We start from the raw sequence: 20,264 nt of genomic DNA on the forward strand, positions 1-20,264 counted from the left end.
TAATTGCCAATAAAAAAAAAGGTGTTATGTAGTGATGTTTCTTAAAGTTACACACAGATCTTCAGATTATGAACGCATTTTTTAACATTAATTTTTTTTCTCATTAATGTACACATGGCACCCCATATTGACAGAAAAAGAATTGTTGACATTTTTGCAGATTTATTAAAAAAAGAAAAAAATAATAAATCACATGTTCCTAAGTATTCAGACCCTTTGATCAGTATTTAGTAGAAGCACCCTTTTGGGAAAGATGCAACAAGTTTTTCATACCTGGATTTTGGGGAACTCTCTCCAGTTTTGTCAGGTTGGATGGTAAACGTTGGTGGACAGCCATTTTCAGGGTTTTCCAGAGATGCTCAATTGGGTTTAAGTCAGGGCTCTGGCTGTGCCATTCAAGAACAGTCACGGAGTTGTTGTGAAGCCACTGCTTATTTTAGCTGTGTGCTTAGGTTCATTGTCTTGTTGGAAGGTGAAGCTTCGGCCCAGTCTGAGGTCTTGAGCACTCTAGAGAAGGTTTACATCCAGGATATCCCTACTTGGCTGCATTCATCTTTCCCTTGATTGCAACCAGTCGTCCTGTCCCTGCAGCTGAAAAACACCCCCACAGCATGCTTCACTGTTGGGACTGTATTGGACAGGTGATGAGCAGTGCCTGGGTCTCTCCACACATACCGCTTAGAATTAAGGCCAAAAATTTCTATCATGGTATCATCAGACCAGAGAATCTTATTTCTCACCCTATTGGAGTCCTTCAGGTGTTTTTTTTAACAAACTTTCATGTGTCTTGCCACAATTCTGTCTCTGAGCTCTTCAGTCTGAGGTGCAACCTAGTACCGACGGATAGATCGAACCATATTGTCCCAGAGGTGTTCTATTTGATTTAGGTCAGGTGAGCGTGGAGGTCATTCAATGGTATCGCTTCCTTTATCCTCCAGGAACTGCCTGCATACTCTCGCCACATGAGGCCCGCATTGGTGTGCACCTAATGGCTGTCAGGGTGCCGTTGTCTAGCCTGTAGAGGTCTGTGCGTCCTTCCATGGATATGCTTCCCCAGACCATCACTGACCCAACACCAAACCGGTCATGCTGAACGATGTTACATGCAGCACAACGTTCTCCACGGTTTCTCAAGACCCTTTCACGTCTGTCACGTGCTCAGGCTGAACACTCTCTCATCTGTGAAAAGCACAGGGCACCAGTGGCAAACCTGCCAATTCTGGTGTTCAATGGCAAATGGCAATCAAGCTCCACGGTCCCAGGCAGTGAGCACAGGTCCCATTAGAGGACGTCGGGCCCTCAGGCCACCCTCATGAAGTCTGTTTCTGATTGTTTGGTCAGAGACACTGTGACAACAGTGTGAATCGACATCTCTGTGATTTGGCCAGGTTTAGGCAGATCGTATATCATTAAATAAAGGTTTTTATTTCCTGTGCGCATTTCTATCTTTATCTTTCACGAAGAATGGAGGCTGCATTCATCATAAGGGGCACCGTTATGAATTCCCATGAGGCCGCACGGATAATACTTTCACTTTAGAATAAGTACCAATTTGGGAGCAAACTGATTGAATGGAGTGTTTAATATTAATATCAATACTATTCTTAATGAAAAACATAACAACAGAACAGTACAATGACAAGCTGGCTTAAATGAGCGCTTTTATATTTAGCTTTGAAACTGAATCTTCCATATTATATATTGTCAGCTTCTCACTCGTGATAAATGAAATCTGACTCCTGCCGCTGTGCTCAGTTCAGTTTTAACAGTAGCGTCTGTTCTCTAATTGAATTAAATAATTTGTATTACTATAAAACAATCAAAATGACATTGATTAATATGACTGTTTATGATTTCATACATAACGAAAAACATTTCCAAGTCTTGACATCATATCTGGCAGAAGAGTTAGTAATTTCTAAAACACAGAGGTCCCTAGATAATACTAATCCCGTGCAAATAGTGCTTTATTATATAGGCCCTATTTCTATAAATAGGTTTATTTGTGTTTTACAACCATTTGAAACATTCAGATGTAGTGCTACACTTATTCACTTAAATCTTTTTCTGTATTTTTCCCCCACTAAATGTTTAGATATTATACAATTATTGTGCACCTTTCTAGAGTAACTTCTGCTGCTGAATTATCAACTAATCTAGTTTATCCACCAGCTTATATTAGTATTTTTGTTATAGATGTTAATTTTTTTTTAATTATTTGTTGTATTTATAATGAATTGTATATTTAATTTGTTGCTTTATAATGAAGTTGTCTGTATTTAGTAGATTGTGTTCAACACAAAAAAAGAGCGATTATCAGTTCAACAGACAGAGGTATAGAAATCACACTGAATTTTTAAACAAAACTGCATTGTTAGCGGTAACTATCGGCTATCAGCTAATACTCTGAATTTTTGCTATTGATGGGTTCTTAAAAAATGGAATCTGTGCATCCCTACTTTTATTAATATAGCGGGTGAATTATGCATATGATGTACATGATGTTATGCCTTTCTCCACTGATGTTCTATGATGTTCAAACTGTTTCTAAGGATCCTGACTGATACTGAAGGCAGACTGAGATGGTGAACAAGAACATGGATTGTGTAAACATTAGCAGCACATTATTATTAGCTGTTAGATAACATGGCCAAGGAAAAGGCTAATCTTATTAATTACTGTTTGTTATTAGGGATTCGACCCTCTATATGCACACCTTGGCAATTGAGTCGCCACTGGCTATACATTCTTTTAGTTTACTCGCCAGATTGATATATGATTCCACTAAATCAGCTCATCTTTGTAAAATGGCACAGCTTTTTATAAACGTACACTCTTAACATCAGTCATTTAAGCATCATATGATAATTAAGCACTGTTTAATGATAGAACTTTAGTAATTAAAACTAAAACTTGGTAACCATGTATGAATACATTTGTCATTTTATCTGAACTTAGGACTGTTGATGGTGATTAAGATATTGTTGGTCATTCAGTGTGTGGATAAGTGTTTCCCAACCCGTCTGACGTGAGCAGGGGTGCCGTGTAAAAGGTGCCGGCATGCACTTGCACCGCGGTTCATCTCACATCTGATGATGCCTCTTTAATATGGGTTGTAACTTGAAAATAATGCTTTATGTATGTTTCTGTCGATGGATACATGTGCTGGCTTCTCAGTGATACAGTATGTTTGGATATGAATACGGGTGACGTGCAGTGCCAGAAGACGCGAATGAGAACTTGTGCGCGCTTTGAGAAGATTTGTCTCTGTGCGCTCATCCGAAAACAGGTACAAATCTCACAGCGTGCAAATATTGAGTTCTCTTTCAAGTCTTGCGCTTGAACAGACAAACTCACACAAAAAGTAACATGTCCATCTTGATGAGTATCCAAGCAGACATAGACTGTATATGCCAAGAGACCTTTATACAGTCGAGAAAGATGACGCATAACCATGCATTAGCTCTTAAAGGGGCAGTCACAGTTACTGTTCTGATTAATGTCAAACAAAAGATAAGGACATCTCTCACTGCTCTTGATTGAATAGCTTTTGTAAGTTCAATAAGGATTAATCTTTAAGTTAAACAGTTAAATATGCAGTTATTTTACATTTGATTACTTTATTCCATTTATGTACCTTAAAGGGGGGGTGAAACACTCAGTTTCAGTCAGTGTCATGTCAATCTTGAGTACCTATAGAGTAGCATTGCATCCTGCATATCTCCGAAAAGTCTTTTTTTTTAAATAATTATATAAGAAAGATGCGCTGTTCCGAGTCTTTCCGAAAAAAGCCGAGCGGGTGGGGGCGTGTCGTGTGAGCGGAGCTAAATAATGACGTGTGCTCGCTGCTGCTATTGTGTTGAGTCGAGTGTGTCATAAAGCTGTGTCATCCCTGACAGCGGGAAAAAAACTTTATTCAAAATAAAAATATGGCTTTTAATCAGATACAGCCATACATCTATGATCCGGAATCAGACCCAGAGGCTGCAGTTGAACAGGAGCAGCAGCAAAAACGACTAGAGCAGGACGTCTCTATGTGGTACAAGTTATACACTAACTATATAATATGCTTAGCAGCTTGTGTTATTTACATATTTATACTTGAATTATATCGTCGTATTTTTGTCTTTGAAGGTGTACATGTGGGAAGTGCAGTTGTGCACGTGTGTTTGTGTGTTTACGCGTGGTTTGTGTAGACAGTAAGTGGACTGGTTTTGCACGGCAGGCTAGTGTTTACATAGAAAGACACGGAATAGTAGCGCATTTGAATGAAGAAGCGCGCTTATTTAGTTCAACATATTTCCCCCCTCTTTGTGTATTGTTGTTTGGAGTGCTTTTACAATACACAAACATAAAGTTACACATATAGTGGCCAGCTAAACAAATGTACACGCACTACACATCGCATGCTCCATTGATCAATTAACTATACGTGATCATGTTTGGGCTACTTGATGAGCATAGGGAAAAACACAGACATTTGAAGCAGTCTTACTCACCACCTGCGGTTCTAACGTTGGGACTGCTCCATCATTCAGCATTAGGCGATCGGGAAAATCCGGCGTCGAGCTGGGCCTTGTTTATGAAACAGTCGGCACCGAAATGCAGCGAACAGATATAAACATTCCCGTAACTCAGTTGCTGATCCGGAAAAGCAAATTACATCCACTGTTGCCTTAACGCGGGGTTTTTGGGGAATCTGTGCAGGACTGTCTTGGTCTGGCAACCAAAAACGCACTTTTTTGGTGACATTGTTATGTGCACATCACCTGTCCAGCATCCTACAAGCCAGCGCTTTGATGGGCGTACCCTGTTACTTTCGCTCTCTCCCTCTCTCTCTCTCACGCGCTTCCGGTAGAATTGTCCGTAAGGCCCATACAAGGAAATTCCGCCCCCATTAACGTCAAAGGGGACGCATGATCTCAAAAAACTTGCCGAAACTTATGACTAACCGGAAGTAGTATTTTTGACAAAGAAATACTCCCATCAAACGTCCACCTTAACTTTTGAAACTTTGTCTATGTTTAGTATGGGATTCCAAGTCTTTAACAGTGTAAAAAGATCAGTATGCATGAAACAGCATTTCACCCCCCCTTTAAAAACTAATGTTAGACATACCTGAAAACCCCAAAAAGCATTATTTTAATATTATCTTAGCTTGATAGTATTTATTTGTGCTACTGCTTGTAATTAAGGTATTTGTTCTTATTTTCTCTAAAAAAAATTTAACAGTAGTCCTTTTTTGTCCATGAACATAGCAAATACCGAACCATATTGAAACCGTGAACCTAAAACCGCGATACTAACCAAACTGTGAGCAATCTGCACCATTACACCTCTAGCGTAATGTATGCGAGGGGGTGCCACAACATTTAGAAAATTTTCAAAGGGTGCCATGACTGAAAAAAGGTTGGGAAACACTGGTTTAGATAACAGAAATTATCATTATCATTGTATCATTATCACCTGTGGACCCTCAGCTCACCTTTATCTGGACTGCTATATTCTTTGTTCATTTGTGAAGTCTTGATTTACCTAAACGCTGTCTCTAGCTCATTTCTCGTGGTCGCTCTTGTATTTTTGACTTGGATATCCTTTTTGCACCTAAGCCGCCTGCCTTGGATTTCCCTTATTTGATGCTGTATGTCTGCACTCCTCTGCTTTCTCACCTGTATTAATAAAATACTGCAGATGGATCTGAATGCCTCTTTCTCTTCGTCACAGAAGACTTCACCACAACAGGATCCAGCAGATTTCCTTCGGCTGGCCTCCGAGGTCTCCGCTCAAGCTAAGGTGCTGACCACCCATCAACAACAGCTGGTAAAATTAACCTCTCTCACCGAGGAGCTCGTGAGATCTGTCCGAGCCATATCCCTGCCAAGCGCGGCTGAAGATCAAGCTCCGAATCCTACCGCACCCGTTTCCATTTCACCGGCCATGAGTAACAATTCCAACCACCCAAAATTATTCCTTCCCGAGAAATTTGATGGCTCACATTCTGCCTGTAAGGGATTTCTGTTGCAGTGCAGCTTGTATTTTGACCAGCAGACAGTCCTACTCCACGGATGCGAGCTGCGTTTCCTTCATATGTTCCCTACTCACCGGCCAGGCTCTGGAGTGGGCTACTGCACTCTGGTATGGAGGTCAGCTCTCTTTTCCCTCTTATAATGAGTTTTTAACCCAATTTAGAGAGGTGTTTGAACATTCAGTGGGAGGAAAGGATCCAGGAGAACTACTGCTCACGTTGTGCCAGAGAAATTCTACCGCAGCGGACTACACAATCTCGTTTCGGACCCTGGCAGCCCAGACTCGATGAGATGAGGGACCTCTCAAACTCCTGTACCGCAAGGGATTGAACCCGGATCTCCATGGAGAGCTGGCATGTCGTGACGACGGTAAATCCTTAAATCAACTGATGGAGCTCGCCATCCGCCTCGACAACTTGATTCGCTCCCGACACACCTCTCAGGCCCAGCTTAGTCGCGTGCTTTCGCGTGCTTGGGTGCTTTCCCCAACGCGGAGCCAGAGCCCATGCAGATTGGTTACACACGGCTCTCCATGGTGGAGCGGGAGAGGAGACGCCGTAATCATCTCCTGTATGTATTGCGGAGAGGCGGGACATCTGAGAGCCACCTGCCCGATCAATCCAACGCTCAAGAATTCTCCTGGAGTGAGTTCCAATCACACTTCTAGATTGTTTGAGGTGAATAGTTCTTTGAAGTTTAACGGACAAACTCTAAACGTAAAAGCTTTGATTGATTCTGGCGCTGCTGGAAACTTCATCGATCTTGCCTTCGCGAAAACTCATCATGTTTCTCTCTTCGCATGTGACTCTGGGCTAACCGTGGAAGCGCTTGATGGACGCCCGCTGGGGTCAGGAGAGGTGCAATACACCATGCAACCTCTCACGCTCAGCGTTGGGAGGCAGCATTATGAAACCATCCAGTTATTCACGATTCACTCGCCCACACATCCCATTATCATGGCTGGAGAGACATAACCCCCAAATCTCCTGGTGTGAGGGGAGGATTTCCCGGTGGTCCACAGGCTGTCAGAGCCACTGCATGGTCGCTGTCCAAGGTACTGAACCCCACAGCGCTTCCCTCAAGGGAGTTGAGTTTCAGAAAATCCCCCCCGAATACCACGACCTAGCTCTGGTTTTCAGTGAGACGGAGGCTTCTCGTCTTCCCGCTCACCGGGCTGGCAACTGTGCGATTGAGCTTTTGCCTGGAGCGGTGCCTCCACGCGGAAGGGTTTACCCGCTGTCACAACCTGAAACAGAAGCCATGAGGGCGTACATTAACGAACAGCTGGCTAAAGGTTTCATCACTGCCTCTACATCTCCGGCTTCTGCCGGATTCTTTTTTGTCAAAAAGAAGGATGGGGGCATTCGGCCTTCTATTGATTATCGTGGCCTGAATGAAGTGACCGTGAAATATCGCTATCCTCTCCCGTTAGTGCCTGCAGCCCTGGAGATGCTCCGCACTGCCCGCTACTTCACCAAGCTGGACTTAAGGAACGCATACAACCTGATTCGCATACGGAGGGGTGATGAGTGGAAAACTGCGTTCTCGATGACATCTGGGCACTACGAATATCGGGTAATGCCGTTCGGCCTTTCCAATAGTCCGTCAGTTTTTCAAGCTTTTGTAAATGAGATTTTCCGGGACATGTTACAGCAGAAAGTGATTGTCTATATTGATAGTATTCTGATTTTTTCTGATTCCCTCGAAGAGCATATCCAGGATGTCCGGGCGGTCCTCACACGCCTGATTAAGAATCAGCTTTATGCTAAGCTCTCCAAATGTGAGTTTCATCAGACACGTATCTCCTTCCTGGGCTACATCATCAGTGTTGATGGCGTCCTGATGGATGACAGCAAAGTCAAAGCCGTGGTGAATTGGCCCCAACCGACCTCGGTGAAAGAGCTGCAGCGCTTTTTGGGATTTGCCAATTTTTACCGCAGATTTATCTGCAACTTCAGCGTCATTGTAGCGCCTCTCACCTTTCTGCTTCGTGGAGGGGAAAAATATTTTAAGTTGACAGTGGATTGCACCGCGGCCTTTGCCCTGCTCAAGGAAAGATTCACTTCTGCTCCCATTCTCCGTCACCCGGACTCTGAGAGGGAGTTCATCATTGAAGTGGATGCGTCTAACACAGGAGTGGGGGCTGTCCTGTCGCAGCGGTGTGGTAACCCTGCAAAAATGTTCTCATGTGCCTTTTATTCTCGCAAGCTTACCTCCGTAGAACACAACTATGATGTGGGGGATCGCGAACTGCTGGCCATGAAGACCGCCTTTGAGGAGTGGAGGCACTGGCTGGAGGGAGCTAATCAGCCTATTACGGTACTCACGGATCACAGAAATCTAGAGTATATTAGGTCAGCCAAGCGCCAGGCTCGTTGGTCTCTATTTTTCTCCAGATTCAACTTTAAGATCACTTACAGGCCAGGCTCTCAGAACGGCAAAGCTGAAGCCCTGTCCCGACAGTTTGACGGTCCTGGTGAGGAAGCCGAGCCCGAACCTATTATTCCCACAACCCTTATCGTGGCCCCTGTGCAATGGGACATTATCTCGGAGATTACCCCATCCCTTAAGCGTCATCCCGCTCCGCCCGAATTTCCCGCTGATCGGCTCTTTGTTCTGCCTGGGCTCTGCCACCGTGTGCTTCAACGGGTTCACTGCACTCCCAGCGCTGGTCATCTAGGTATTGCAGCTCCCATACAATTAGTTGCCAATCGCTTTTGGTGGACTTCTCTCCACTCGGACGTCATAAATCATTCATCAATGCTCTGTCTGTAACACTGTGAAATCCTCTCATCTCAAACCAGCTGGACTATTACAACCTTTGCCGGTACTAGGGCTGCACGATTAATCGAAATCGAACCGCAATCGCGATTTGGCTTGTGTGCGATTATGAAAGCTCAAAGGCTGCGATTTTAATTAAATAAATAAATGCCCAGTGTGTTAGCAAAGAGCGGCTCTGTGATAAACGCTGCTCCGTCTGAAGGACTGCGAGTTTGAGTCGCTTATAACGTGCGTTTGAAAAAGCAACACGAGTCAAACATCTTCACAAACTAGTGAAGCGTTCATAAACCTGTTCAACAAAAGACAACGTTTAATAACATGTTTTACCTTACTTCATATCGTCAGTCGAGTGTGTGTGAGCTGATGTGGCTTCTCATCAGAGTGAAGCAGACGATGCGTTATTTTATAGTATTCTATCTCAATCAGCACTGCATTATAATACACTGTTATTATGAAAATACCCTTGATGGCTCGAGGAACTCAAATACCATATTTTGCTGCAGTCGTGTTTATTGTCGTCATGTTTATCAAAGCGTCTCTATCTTCTGTTTACAGCGTTAGCTTCACATCATGGATTTCCTGAAAACTAACGTCAATTACTTCTCTGAGGCAAATGTGGCGTTTTCCGCTCGAGGGTGCCCTCTGGCTTTCAGTATGAATTAAAAACTTTTGGGTAATCAGTAATAAGAAACTTAAATAAAGATGTTTTTCTTCAATGTACAGAAGTTTTTTTTTCCCCCACAGTGGATCACAAAAGGTTCATATTTCATATTAAAGACAGACTTTAAAAAAAATTGATATCACAGATAAACAACACACACATACAGACACACAGACACAGACACACACACACACACACACACACATATATATACAGTCATAGGCTGTCTGCATATTAATAGGTAACCCAGCAGTCAAAAGTTTTCTGTAAAATATTACAATAGTAATAATAATAATAATTAGTATTATATTGTTATATTTATTCTGACATACTCTTTTTTATTTGTAATTATGAAAATGTTATTGTAATGGTAATATTTCTTATTTTTAAAAATATTTTTAGCAGTAATAATAATCATAATAATTATTATTAGTCACATTAATATAAAAACACAAAATGTTATATACACACACTTTTCATTTGTAGAAAATACTAATAACAATAATCACATTTTAAATCGCAATCGCAATTTTTCCCAAAATAATCGCAATTATATATTTTCCCCAAATCGTGCAGCCCTAGCCGGTACCACAGCGTCCCTGGTCGCACGTCGCAGTGGATTTTGTGACTAATCTACCCCCGTCCCAGGGGTTTACCACTATCCTCTCCGTGGTGGATCGCTTCTCTAAATCCTGCTGTTTTATACCCCTGACCGGTCTGCCCACGGCCTTACAGACAGCTGAGGCTCTTCTCAATCAGGTGTTCTGGCTCTTTGGTCTGTCCGAGGACATTGTCTCAGACCGTGGTCCTAAGTTTACCTCCCGTGTCTGGAGAGAGTTGTGTGGCAAGCTCAATATCAACGTCAGTTTAACGTCTGGTTACCATCCCCAGGCATGTCGAACGTCTCAATCAGGATTTGATTCGTTTTCTGAGGACGTACTGCCATCAGAATCAGCAGGACTGGAGTCGCTTCCTGGCCTGGGCGGAGTATGCCCAGAATTATCTGTTAAAACCTGCCACTGGTCTAACCCCTTTTCAATGTGTCCTAGGGTTCCAGCCTCCTCTCTTCCCGTGGGCTGGGGAGCCATCCGACCTCCCTGAAGTAGATGCATGGCTTCAGCGCAGCGAGGCCACCTGGGATGCTGCACACGTTCATTTGCAGCGCCATACGCCGTTTTCAGCATCAGGCAGATCGGAGGAGGCGCGAGGGTCCTCGGTATCGACCCGGTCAGTTGGTGTGGCTCTCTGCACAAGATCTTCGGCTCAAGCTCCCGAGCAAGAAGCTGTCTCCTCGTTTCGTCGGGCCATTCAAGATCCTTCGTCAGATAACTCCTGTTTCTTTTCATTTGGAACTCCCTGCTCATTACAAGATCTCACCCACATTTCATGTGTCCCTTTTCAGACCCGCTGTTGCCCCCAGGAGGGGGGGGGGGGGGGTCTCTGTCACAGAACGCTCAACTGCGCCTCCTCCTGGTTTCACCAGATCCCTCTCTCCTGCGTATTAAGACTGCATTCTCCTGATTAACCTCATTATCATTGTATCATAATCACCTGTGGACCCTCAGCTCACCTTTATCTGAACTGCTATATTTTGCGTTCACACACTGGGTCTGGGTTCACACACAACGCGAACGCTTTTGTCCGATTTGTGAACTAATGACTCATTTGAACCGATTCATTTTAATAGACTGATCTGTCCAGCACTGCACTTACGAATCGGTGTGTAATCATTTACTCACAACACCTCTGGCATGAGAATGCATGTGTGCTTACCCCATTAAACAAGAGTAGTTAGTAAGAATTAGTCTTATCAAGACATCATTCATAATGAGATATCAAAATTAGATGAGAAAAAAAAGGAATAAAAGTAAAATAAATGCAAATAATTTTTTGTTAGTATTGGGCGCACAGATCACGCCAGTAGGTACTTTTACTGTGTGTGCTTGTGTGTGTGTGTGTATGCATGTGTGGATGACCATGTCTGGTCAGCCACCACCGAAGACCATTTCTGACCCAGGAAAATCCCTATTATATATATATATATATATATATATATATATATATATATATATATATATATATATATATATATATAAAAACACACACTGATAACATTATGACCATCTTCCTAATATTGTGTTGTACTCGCTCAAATCCTTACGCTTGCCCATTTTTCCTGTTTCTAACACATCAAGTTTGAAGACAAAATGTTCACTTGCTGCCTAATATATCCCACCCACTAACTAACAGATGCCGTGATAAAGAGATTATGAGTTATTCGCTTCACCAATCAGTGGTCATAATGTTATGCCTGATCAATGTACATATTTTTCTGTTCTTTGTCATTATTTAAATTTGTGATAATTTGACCTTGTGGCACCCAAACCTCAAAACTATGCCGTTCTAACGGTTTTTGGTGACGCAACATGACGTTGCCTTTTGTCCTTCGTGTGCCCTTTAAACGAGGAATGTAAACAAGCCGATTAAAGTCTGCAAAGTTCCCACGATTCCACACATACCTGCAGCACACAAAACTTCCCCATTAGCATACCTGGCATACTTGAGTCTGCCACCAAACCCAGCCGGTCTACACACAGAAAGAGCAAAGCAGTCTCACTGAGAGTACTGGACCACACCTGCTCTTAATGCACTTAAAATAACAGTAACACCCTACACAGTTTCCAGAAACACACATCTGAAAAACCTAAAGCTTTGCAATCCATAACCACTTCATGAGTCCACTTCACTTCATGATAACCAAGATGACCCAATCTTAGATGTTTAAACCCCCTTCAAAATAATACAATCCAAAAATATGGAATAAACGTGGCGACGCACAACATTTGATTGTGTTATTTCTTGGAAGTTTGTGATGCAACAACAGCTAATTCCATATAAATTAACTCTCATCATTACGTTCCACCAACGCACAAGGAGAATCGTTTCATTCACAAATGTGGACAAACAGCAATCACAACATTTCTTTCTGCGCTCAAAGGGATCCGCCCACCGTGCTTATGTGACTCGGAGCCGCGCGCTGAGGTTGAGCTCACAAGTTATTTGAGGAAGACGAAGTGACTCACCTGCACTGAAACTTAGAGGGTAAGTCTTCACTGCAATTTCCCTGAAACAAATCGTGTCATTAGGATTTGCGAGTTTTCTAAAATCAAAGCCTTCTAAAATTGCATGTCAAGCACAAAACTGGTAAAGAAGTGAGTTCTGATGTTTGGAGTTAAAAAAAAAAAAGAAAATTGCTCAGAAGGCCTGGGAGACCTAATGGAGTTCTCAGTAATGTTTCATTTAAATATCAACTTTGTCTAAGATGTTTATCCTTAACTGAAATGAGACAGTATGAGTGCAGATCTATTTTTAAACCAATGTGGAATTTGATTAGAAATATCAGAGTTCAAATTTGAAATCTTTGACATTTGGTTATCCAGTTGTATAATCTTAGCCACTATTTGTTAAGTAACCGTAAGAACTAGTTTGGCCAACTAGCAGTCAGTCTTATTTTTCTGATTCAAATTAAGCCAATTGACCTTAACTCACTTACAAAAAAAAAGAGAAAAAAAAGGTAGAAAATAATATATCTCCGTCTAATCTTATTGCTGTCTAGGTCTAGGAGAAACAATTTAGTTATTGAAGAAATCTTATGTTTTTACTTATTTATAAATAAATAAAATGTCTTCCTAATACAGATCCAACACAGTCAACTGGGAGTTAAAATAGAGATATTGTTAAACGTAATATAATTATAGTATATATGCTATATACATCTTTCAAAAGTCTGGAAACATTACATTTTTATGTTTTTGAGAGAAGTCTCTTAATCAAGCCTGCATTATTTGATCCAAAAAAGTTATATTGTAAAATATGAATATAATTTAAAATAATGATTTTCTATTTAAATAATATTTGTTTAAATATAATTTTTTTCTGAGATGCAAAGCTGAATTTTCAGCATCATTACTCCAGTCTTCAGTTTCACATTTTCTTTCAGAAATCATTCTAATATGAGGATTTATTATCAGTGCTGTAAACTTTTTTTATTTTATTTTTATTTTTTATAACCTGTGATACTATTTTCAGGATTCACTGATGAATAAAAAGTTTAAAAAAACATCATTTATTCAAAAAAAAAAAAAAATCAATTTAAATCTTAACTACCACTTGTTTATCAATTTAGCTGAACAAAAGCTTTAATTTCTTTCAAAAATAAATAAATAAATAACTGACTCCAAACTTTTGATTGGTAATGTTTATTATTACAAAATATTTCTATTTGAAATAAATGCTGTTTTTTTGTTGTTGTTTTTTTTACTTTTTATTCATCCAAGAATCCTGAAAAAAGTATCACAGGTTATAAAAAAATATTAAGCAGCAGAACTGTTTCCAACACTGATAATAAATCATTACATTTAAGTGATTTCTGAGGCCTCCATGGATTGGACTTGTTTGTTCAGCACATCCCACAGATGCTCGATTGGATTGAGATCTGGGGAATTTGGAGGCCAAGTCAACACCTCAAACTCGTAGTGCTCCTCAAACCATTCCTGAACATTTTTGCTTTGTGGCAAGAGCATTAGCTGAAAGAGGCCACAGCCACCAGGGAATATGGTTTCCAATAAAGGGTGTACATGGTCTGCAGTCTGCACTGTGTATTCTGACACCTTTCTATCAGAATCAGCATTAACTTCTTGTATGTTTGATCGGACCACACGAGCCAGCCTTCGCTCCCCATGTGCATCAATGAGCCTTGGCCGCACTGTCTTCGGTTCACCATTGTTCCTTTTTTTGGAACACTTTTGATAGATACTGAGACCGGGAACACCCCGCAAGAGCTGCAGTCGCATCCTACGCCAGTCCATTTTTCCTGCTTCTAACACATCAACTTTATGCCTGATCGGTGTATAGCACTTATATCAAAGTTGACATCTTTGAAAGCAACCAATATAATATAAATGTGGGTAATGTAATACAACCTGACCATAACATTTATTTTGTTCTCAGGTGATCCTAAGCGACTGTTGTCAGTTAAAGTCCCCATACCAGAAGATCTAGTCAATATTTCCCATGATGGCAGGTAATTAATATCAATAAAATAAAGTAAAAAATGACAGACATAAAACACATCATGATACACGTCCTACATGATGTTGTTTTAATGATGTGGATTTCTTGAAATGCAAATAAAATGCAAAATTAAAAACAAAGTGCTCTGTTGGGAAAAATGAGCTTGAATAAATGACGCATCTATTTTTTCCCCCCTTTTTATTTCCTCTTATTATAGAGCACGGTGACCCCTGCACTGGGTCAGAAGCCAACTTTTGCATGAATGGAGGAACATGCTTTAAAATACCTTCTGTGTCTACACCCACCTGTGTGTAAGTGTCCTCACGAACAGAACAACTGTTGTTTTGTTTGATCACTTATTATTTAGCATACCTTTTTAATAAAATATTTTTGCTTGAACCGTTTTCCCTGTCCTGTAGTTGCAGCGCAAACTATGAGGGCAGCAGATGTGAGCAGTATCAGCTGTTCAGTTTCTCACACAGCAGTGAAGAGAAGGGCATGATCGCCGCTGTGGTCATCATCGTCCTCCTCATTATAGCGGTGCTTGCTGTGGTCATCTATTACATCTACAAGTGAGTCACGTGCGCTTTTGTCACTGTATGGTTTCGGATTCAAAACTAATTTTTATCAACAACACGTAGGAGACCACGGTTTCTCGTTCCTCGACTGATTACAGTGCTGCATTTACAATAGAAATCGAGATAATTAAGCAATATCACACGAGCATCCGCGCACGGCTGATAGGCCTATTTGGAAAAAAATGCGAGTGCGATGTTGTTTTCTATACAGCAGTTTTGTAAACAAGAAGATATATTACAATATATTGAACTAATATTTAATATGGAACAACTTACATTTTTGCCAGGTTGCTTCAACCGTTTTGCTCCGCCAAGTTCCAACGAAAGCTGTTCCAAACAAAGCCACAGCAGAACCGTTTGTTTCGTTGAACGAATCGAATCATTGAATCATTCAAGCACGTGGCACTTATAATGTGCCGATTTGTTACGAAATTTTGATTTAATTTCATATTTGAAATCCCCAATGAAATCTCACAACAACTGTGTCATAAATTTAGTGTCTAAACTTTCGAATCATGAACCCAAAAAAAATCGTTTTTTTTCAACGTCTAAAAAGCGAATGCGCATGCGCAGTCCAGTCCTACGCGCGTCCTATTTTAAAAGTAATAATTTAATAAAATAGCCACAAGACCTAAATAATATGCGTGTTAACATGAGTGTGTGGGAAAAAATAGATAATTTTAGTGTGAAGAATAAAAAAACCAACAACAAACCTTTTGTAATATTTATTTATCCCACCGCTTCCTTGACAACAACAATACAAACGATGGGAACTTTACGTCTACGTTTTAACAGAATAATTAATGTAAGTGCTTTATACAATTAAAACTGTATGATTTTAAATCTAAACCGCTAAAAGTTATCTCCATTTGCTTACAAAATAATCAGCCTAGTGCCTCATAAGCCGGCACCATTATAGATTTGTGTAAATCTAGATCTTTTGCAGTATTTTCTAAATGTTGATAAAAAATTTTTTTAAAACCTATTGCAAAATGACGGGGGTTTTCATGCACCAAAGTTAAGCGACTAAACCCAATTTTTTTTCCTCTGGCGATAAGTCATTTAACAAATTATGTCATTGGAGGTTGGAAAGTTTACATTATTGTAACATCACACTAGCTATCATTTTTGCTTTGAGGTCTTGATAAATTGTACGGCTGGGACAATACACCAATGCATTGCGAATCTAAAAAAAATTATTCTGAAATGATTTTTACCCACAGACGGCACTGTGTGCTTTAGAAACAGCGGTATTGGTTCTGCTTGCTTACACACTACTTGAACCTTCTATAACATAATCATTAATAAAGTTCAAAAAGGTTGAATTACAAGGGTGTTGCAGTGGGTGTCTTACATTTCATCTTGTGCCATAAAAGCATTCTGATTTGCAAGTACAGCTCTGTCCCGAATGGCACACTTATGCACTTTCGGACTGCTGCATGTCCGTTAAGTCTACGAGACCGCATAGTGTCCCATTTGTCATTTTAGGTCTCAGAAGGGTTTTCACTTTGAGGTGGATATGCGCCCTTGATGCACACTTCAGCTGAGCCCGCACTCATGCGGGTTACGCAGCGGACTTCTTCCCGGCAGTCAAAGCGGCGTTACGTCGTTAAAGTACAGACTCAGAGGAAGACCGTGAGGGTTTAAGGTGCCATTTGGGACAGGGCCTACATTAGCTGCATCCGAAAACCTAGACAGCTGACTCGTTGCCTCACTGCCTTATCAGGCAATGACTTGTAAGGCAGCGTTTTGTGCATGAAGGCACCTCACTAAACTGATTTCGGACAGACTTCCAAGGCAGTGTAACAGTTTAATGATCAACAGCAAAATAGAGAGAGCTTTGGTGAGAACTATAAACACATTTTTAATTACTGCATTTGTCATTTCTCGCTGGAAATTACATCAGAAGTGGAAAATATTTGTTAAAAACATACATTTACACACAAACTGACCAGCAAACGCAACTTTCGGACGACATCTTATTTTTCAAGCTCAACTGTCACTGAATGGAAAGCACAGGATTGTGGGATACCAAAGGCAGCGAAGAATACATGTATGCTGACTTCAAAAATCGATCAGATGAAGGTCTTTTAGGAGACAGGAAGTGAAGCAAACATTAGCTTGGGATATTGCTTGATGCATTCCGGCCTTGAAATGTGTCCTCCGCAGGCAGCATTTTCCAAGTTTCGGACGCAGCCATTCTCAGACTTGAGTGTTCTTCTTTGTAAACATCTGAGCGTGTGGTGAAAAACTAGCATAGAGTGCCATCTGCTGTTAAAAATTAAGCACAGAATCGATTCGAGAGAGAATCGGTATTCATTCGGGGGAAAAAACTTTAAAGGGGTACTTCAGCGCTGGGAAGATGAATCTGTATTTAAGCTGGGTCATCAATGTAGTAGAAATGTGAAATTATTTTTTAATTTGGTGGCTTCTAGCCTGAGAAAAGACAGAAAATGTATTTTTGTCTCATGGGGATGAAAGACTACAATTCCCAGAATGCTTCGCTGCCCTGTGAGGCCATTCCCAAAGCCACCAACTTGTTTACTGTGACTGAGTTGGAGAAGACAATACAATTAAAAGCTGAACGTGTCTGTTCAATATAATGATTGAGTCACCGCGCGAGTATCACAGCACTGAGCACTAACTGCAGGAGTGAGATAAATGAGCTGATGAGCTCTCGTGATGAGAGCTGAGGTAATCGCGACTACACTCGCGGCATACATTCACAACGCGAGTTCAGTCTGACGCGTTTCAGTTCATGCCTTTGCAAGCTTAACTTTCATAGAAATTAATTTGAGAAGTTAAAAGACTTACATTGCTCACCATAGCTCCGTTTAAATGAGTGCCTGTAGCTGCTAGCTGAGCTCTGAGTGTGATCTCCATCCCCATGCGCGAGTTCAAAACATGCGGAAATGGCTCCGTCTGCTGGCTGTAGTCTTTAGCCTTTGGGCAAACATTCCTCCTATGATGCAAATATCATCAATTTGCACCATAGGAGGAATTTTTCCAGAAATAAAATGCATAAATCTCTTGTCTCAGGGGGATATGAGGGGGGAAAGCACAATCATTCGAATTTACTCCAGGGTTTCTACTGATACAAAGCCATATGCTGATCGCTGAAGTAACCCTTTAATAAAGAACTTGTCTCGTCTTCTGTCCAAACATACCGCGCCATCTTTAAATAATGATCCATGTGGCTTTTACGTATGTGCCAGGTGACCTGTAAATGCGAAAATACAATTTTGCGCAATATTTCGAAATATTGCAGTTTTGCGAAATATTTGTTTAATTGCCTGAAACCACCTCATAACCTTTTTTGCGAGCGATATATAGGAGTTTTGGGGAAATTGACGTGTTCCCATTGGGCAGATTGTTAATTCGCGATTTCAGTTTGGAAATAGAATACATTACACGGAAGGATGAAATATTTTTTGTGGTAATCAAAATATATAATTTTTTTAAAATGCTGTTGAATGTGCCAACTTGTGCTTATGATGGTATGCCTGTTTCCGCCACGGGAAAAAAAAGAAGGAATTGCGATTTAAAATGTATGACTATCGATTGCTTGTTTATATCTAGAGATTTTGAATTTTTCTCCTTATTACAAGTTTATATCTCGCAATTCTGATTTTTTTTTCTCCGAATTGTACGATAGAATCTCATAATTGAGTTATAAAATCCGAATTGCGAGCTATAGCTTATATATAAGCTCGCAATTCTGAGAAAGTCAGAAATGTGAGGTAAAAAGTAAATTACTTTTTGATCGTTTTATTCTGTGGCGGAAACAAGCTTCCATACGATATAGGGAAGAGCTATTTCTTTAACCCTAAAAGCAAGAAGTAACCCATTCTCTTTACCTATTTATTCCCAGAATAAAAAGAAATACCCGGAGCCAACCAAAACCTGAAAGGTATGGGAAAGTCGAATCAAGTGCGAACTCTGTAATAGTGTGAAGCGACTGATTCATGTGAACTCGATGTTGGCTTTGATGTCGCAGACATTGCAACATCGCTCCCTTGTAGAGGTCTTGAACTCAATGTGAAAATGTGTCAAATTGCACACAAAATGTCTTTCTTGATGTGTATAAATTTTGTAAATATTTCTGCCAGTTAAAACATCTTTATTTAACTACGTAACAAAACTGTTACCATGTCAGCTGTTCAATGGAAAGCAATACATTTCAAAAGCAGCATCCTTAGCGTAGATATTCATTTTAATTAGATATAGAAGACTTAATATTATTTAATATACTGGTCACATGTGCCATGTACATATATGCTATACTATTTTTACAATGTGCTGTTTTTGTTTCGGCTGAAATTTTGATTATATACTTATTCCTTTCTTTTTTTGTCTCTTAAATTATACTGGATTATACTGTAATTCCTAGAAATGCATTAACTTTAAATGTAAACAACAACAAGAAGCCAAATCATTACACCACTGGACAGATCATTGAATCATTTTATGGCATATTCAAAGAAAATGTTTCCAAAACCTTTTGAGAAACCAACAATTTGTATATCCTAGGCCTATGCTACTCATAGATTTCTGCAGAATGTATCTATACTATGCACGGTATGCAAGTTCTACTGTATGTGCCAAAATGTGCAGAATACAACAGCACAGTGCACTGGACAATGTATCCCACAATGCAATGCGATTCCAGCTGTGTGTACTGATGGATGAACCAGATGGATGAAAATTAATTAGTCTCACTAATGAATCTGACTGTAACACACTTTTAGATACACTTCATGAAATCAATTGCTTGGTTGTATGCACACCAATATCCTTTTAACGTATTAAAGTAACTTTTCATTTGACTGCTTGTTGTTTTCTTATTACTGGTCAATTGGCAATAGAGACAATATCAAAAGTCTGAATATTTCAACTAAATGAATTTAGTTTAATATTCTGCTCTGTCTACTGATGAAAATATTAAAGAATTTAAGTATATTCAGACTTGCCATGAACTGATGAAAGTGCTGCCATCTAGTGGAGATTCTTTCTATCTATCTATCTATCTATCTATCTATCTATCTATCTATCTATCTATCTATCTATCTATCTATCTATCTATCCATCCATCCATCCATCCATCCATCCATCCATCCATCCATCCATCCATCCATCCATCCATCT

At 40.4% G+C, this 20,264-nt stretch overlaps 2 protein-coding genes across 2 annotated transcripts in view; one reads left to right on the forward strand and one right to left on the reverse strand.

The window, feature by feature from the left end:
* tmem266 (transmembrane protein 266) overlaps positions 1-15,527 on the reverse strand; it is a 118,024-nt gene extending 102,497 nt beyond the window's left edge. Inside the window, exon 1 of the mRNA XM_067435771.1 lies at positions 15,396-15,527. The gene's annotated coding sequence lies outside the window, so the exon portion shown is untranslated. The remainder of the gene's footprint in view (positions 1-15,395) is intronic.
* Positions 12,470-20,221, forward strand: LOC137064437 (pro-neuregulin-4, membrane-bound isoform-like). Its single transcript, XM_067435776.1, has 5 exons — positions 12,470-12,570; positions 14,479-14,551; positions 14,759-14,852; positions 14,961-15,113; positions 18,991-20,221. Exons 2-5 carry the CDS (start codon positions 14,542-14,544, stop codon positions 19,070-19,072), a joined length of 339 nt encoding a protein of 112 aa, XP_067291877.1. The 5' UTR covers positions 12,470-12,570; positions 14,479-14,541; the 3' UTR covers positions 19,073-20,221.
* Positions 20,222-20,264: the final 43 nt, after the last annotated feature.

Source organism: Pseudorasbora parva, chromosome 25 (genome assembly GCF_024679245.1).
Source record: "Pseudorasbora parva isolate DD20220531a chromosome 25, ASM2467924v1, whole genome shotgun sequence".
In the NCBI taxonomy this organism is placed as follows: domain Eukaryota; kingdom Metazoa; phylum Chordata; class Actinopteri; order Cypriniformes; family Gobionidae; genus Pseudorasbora; species Pseudorasbora parva.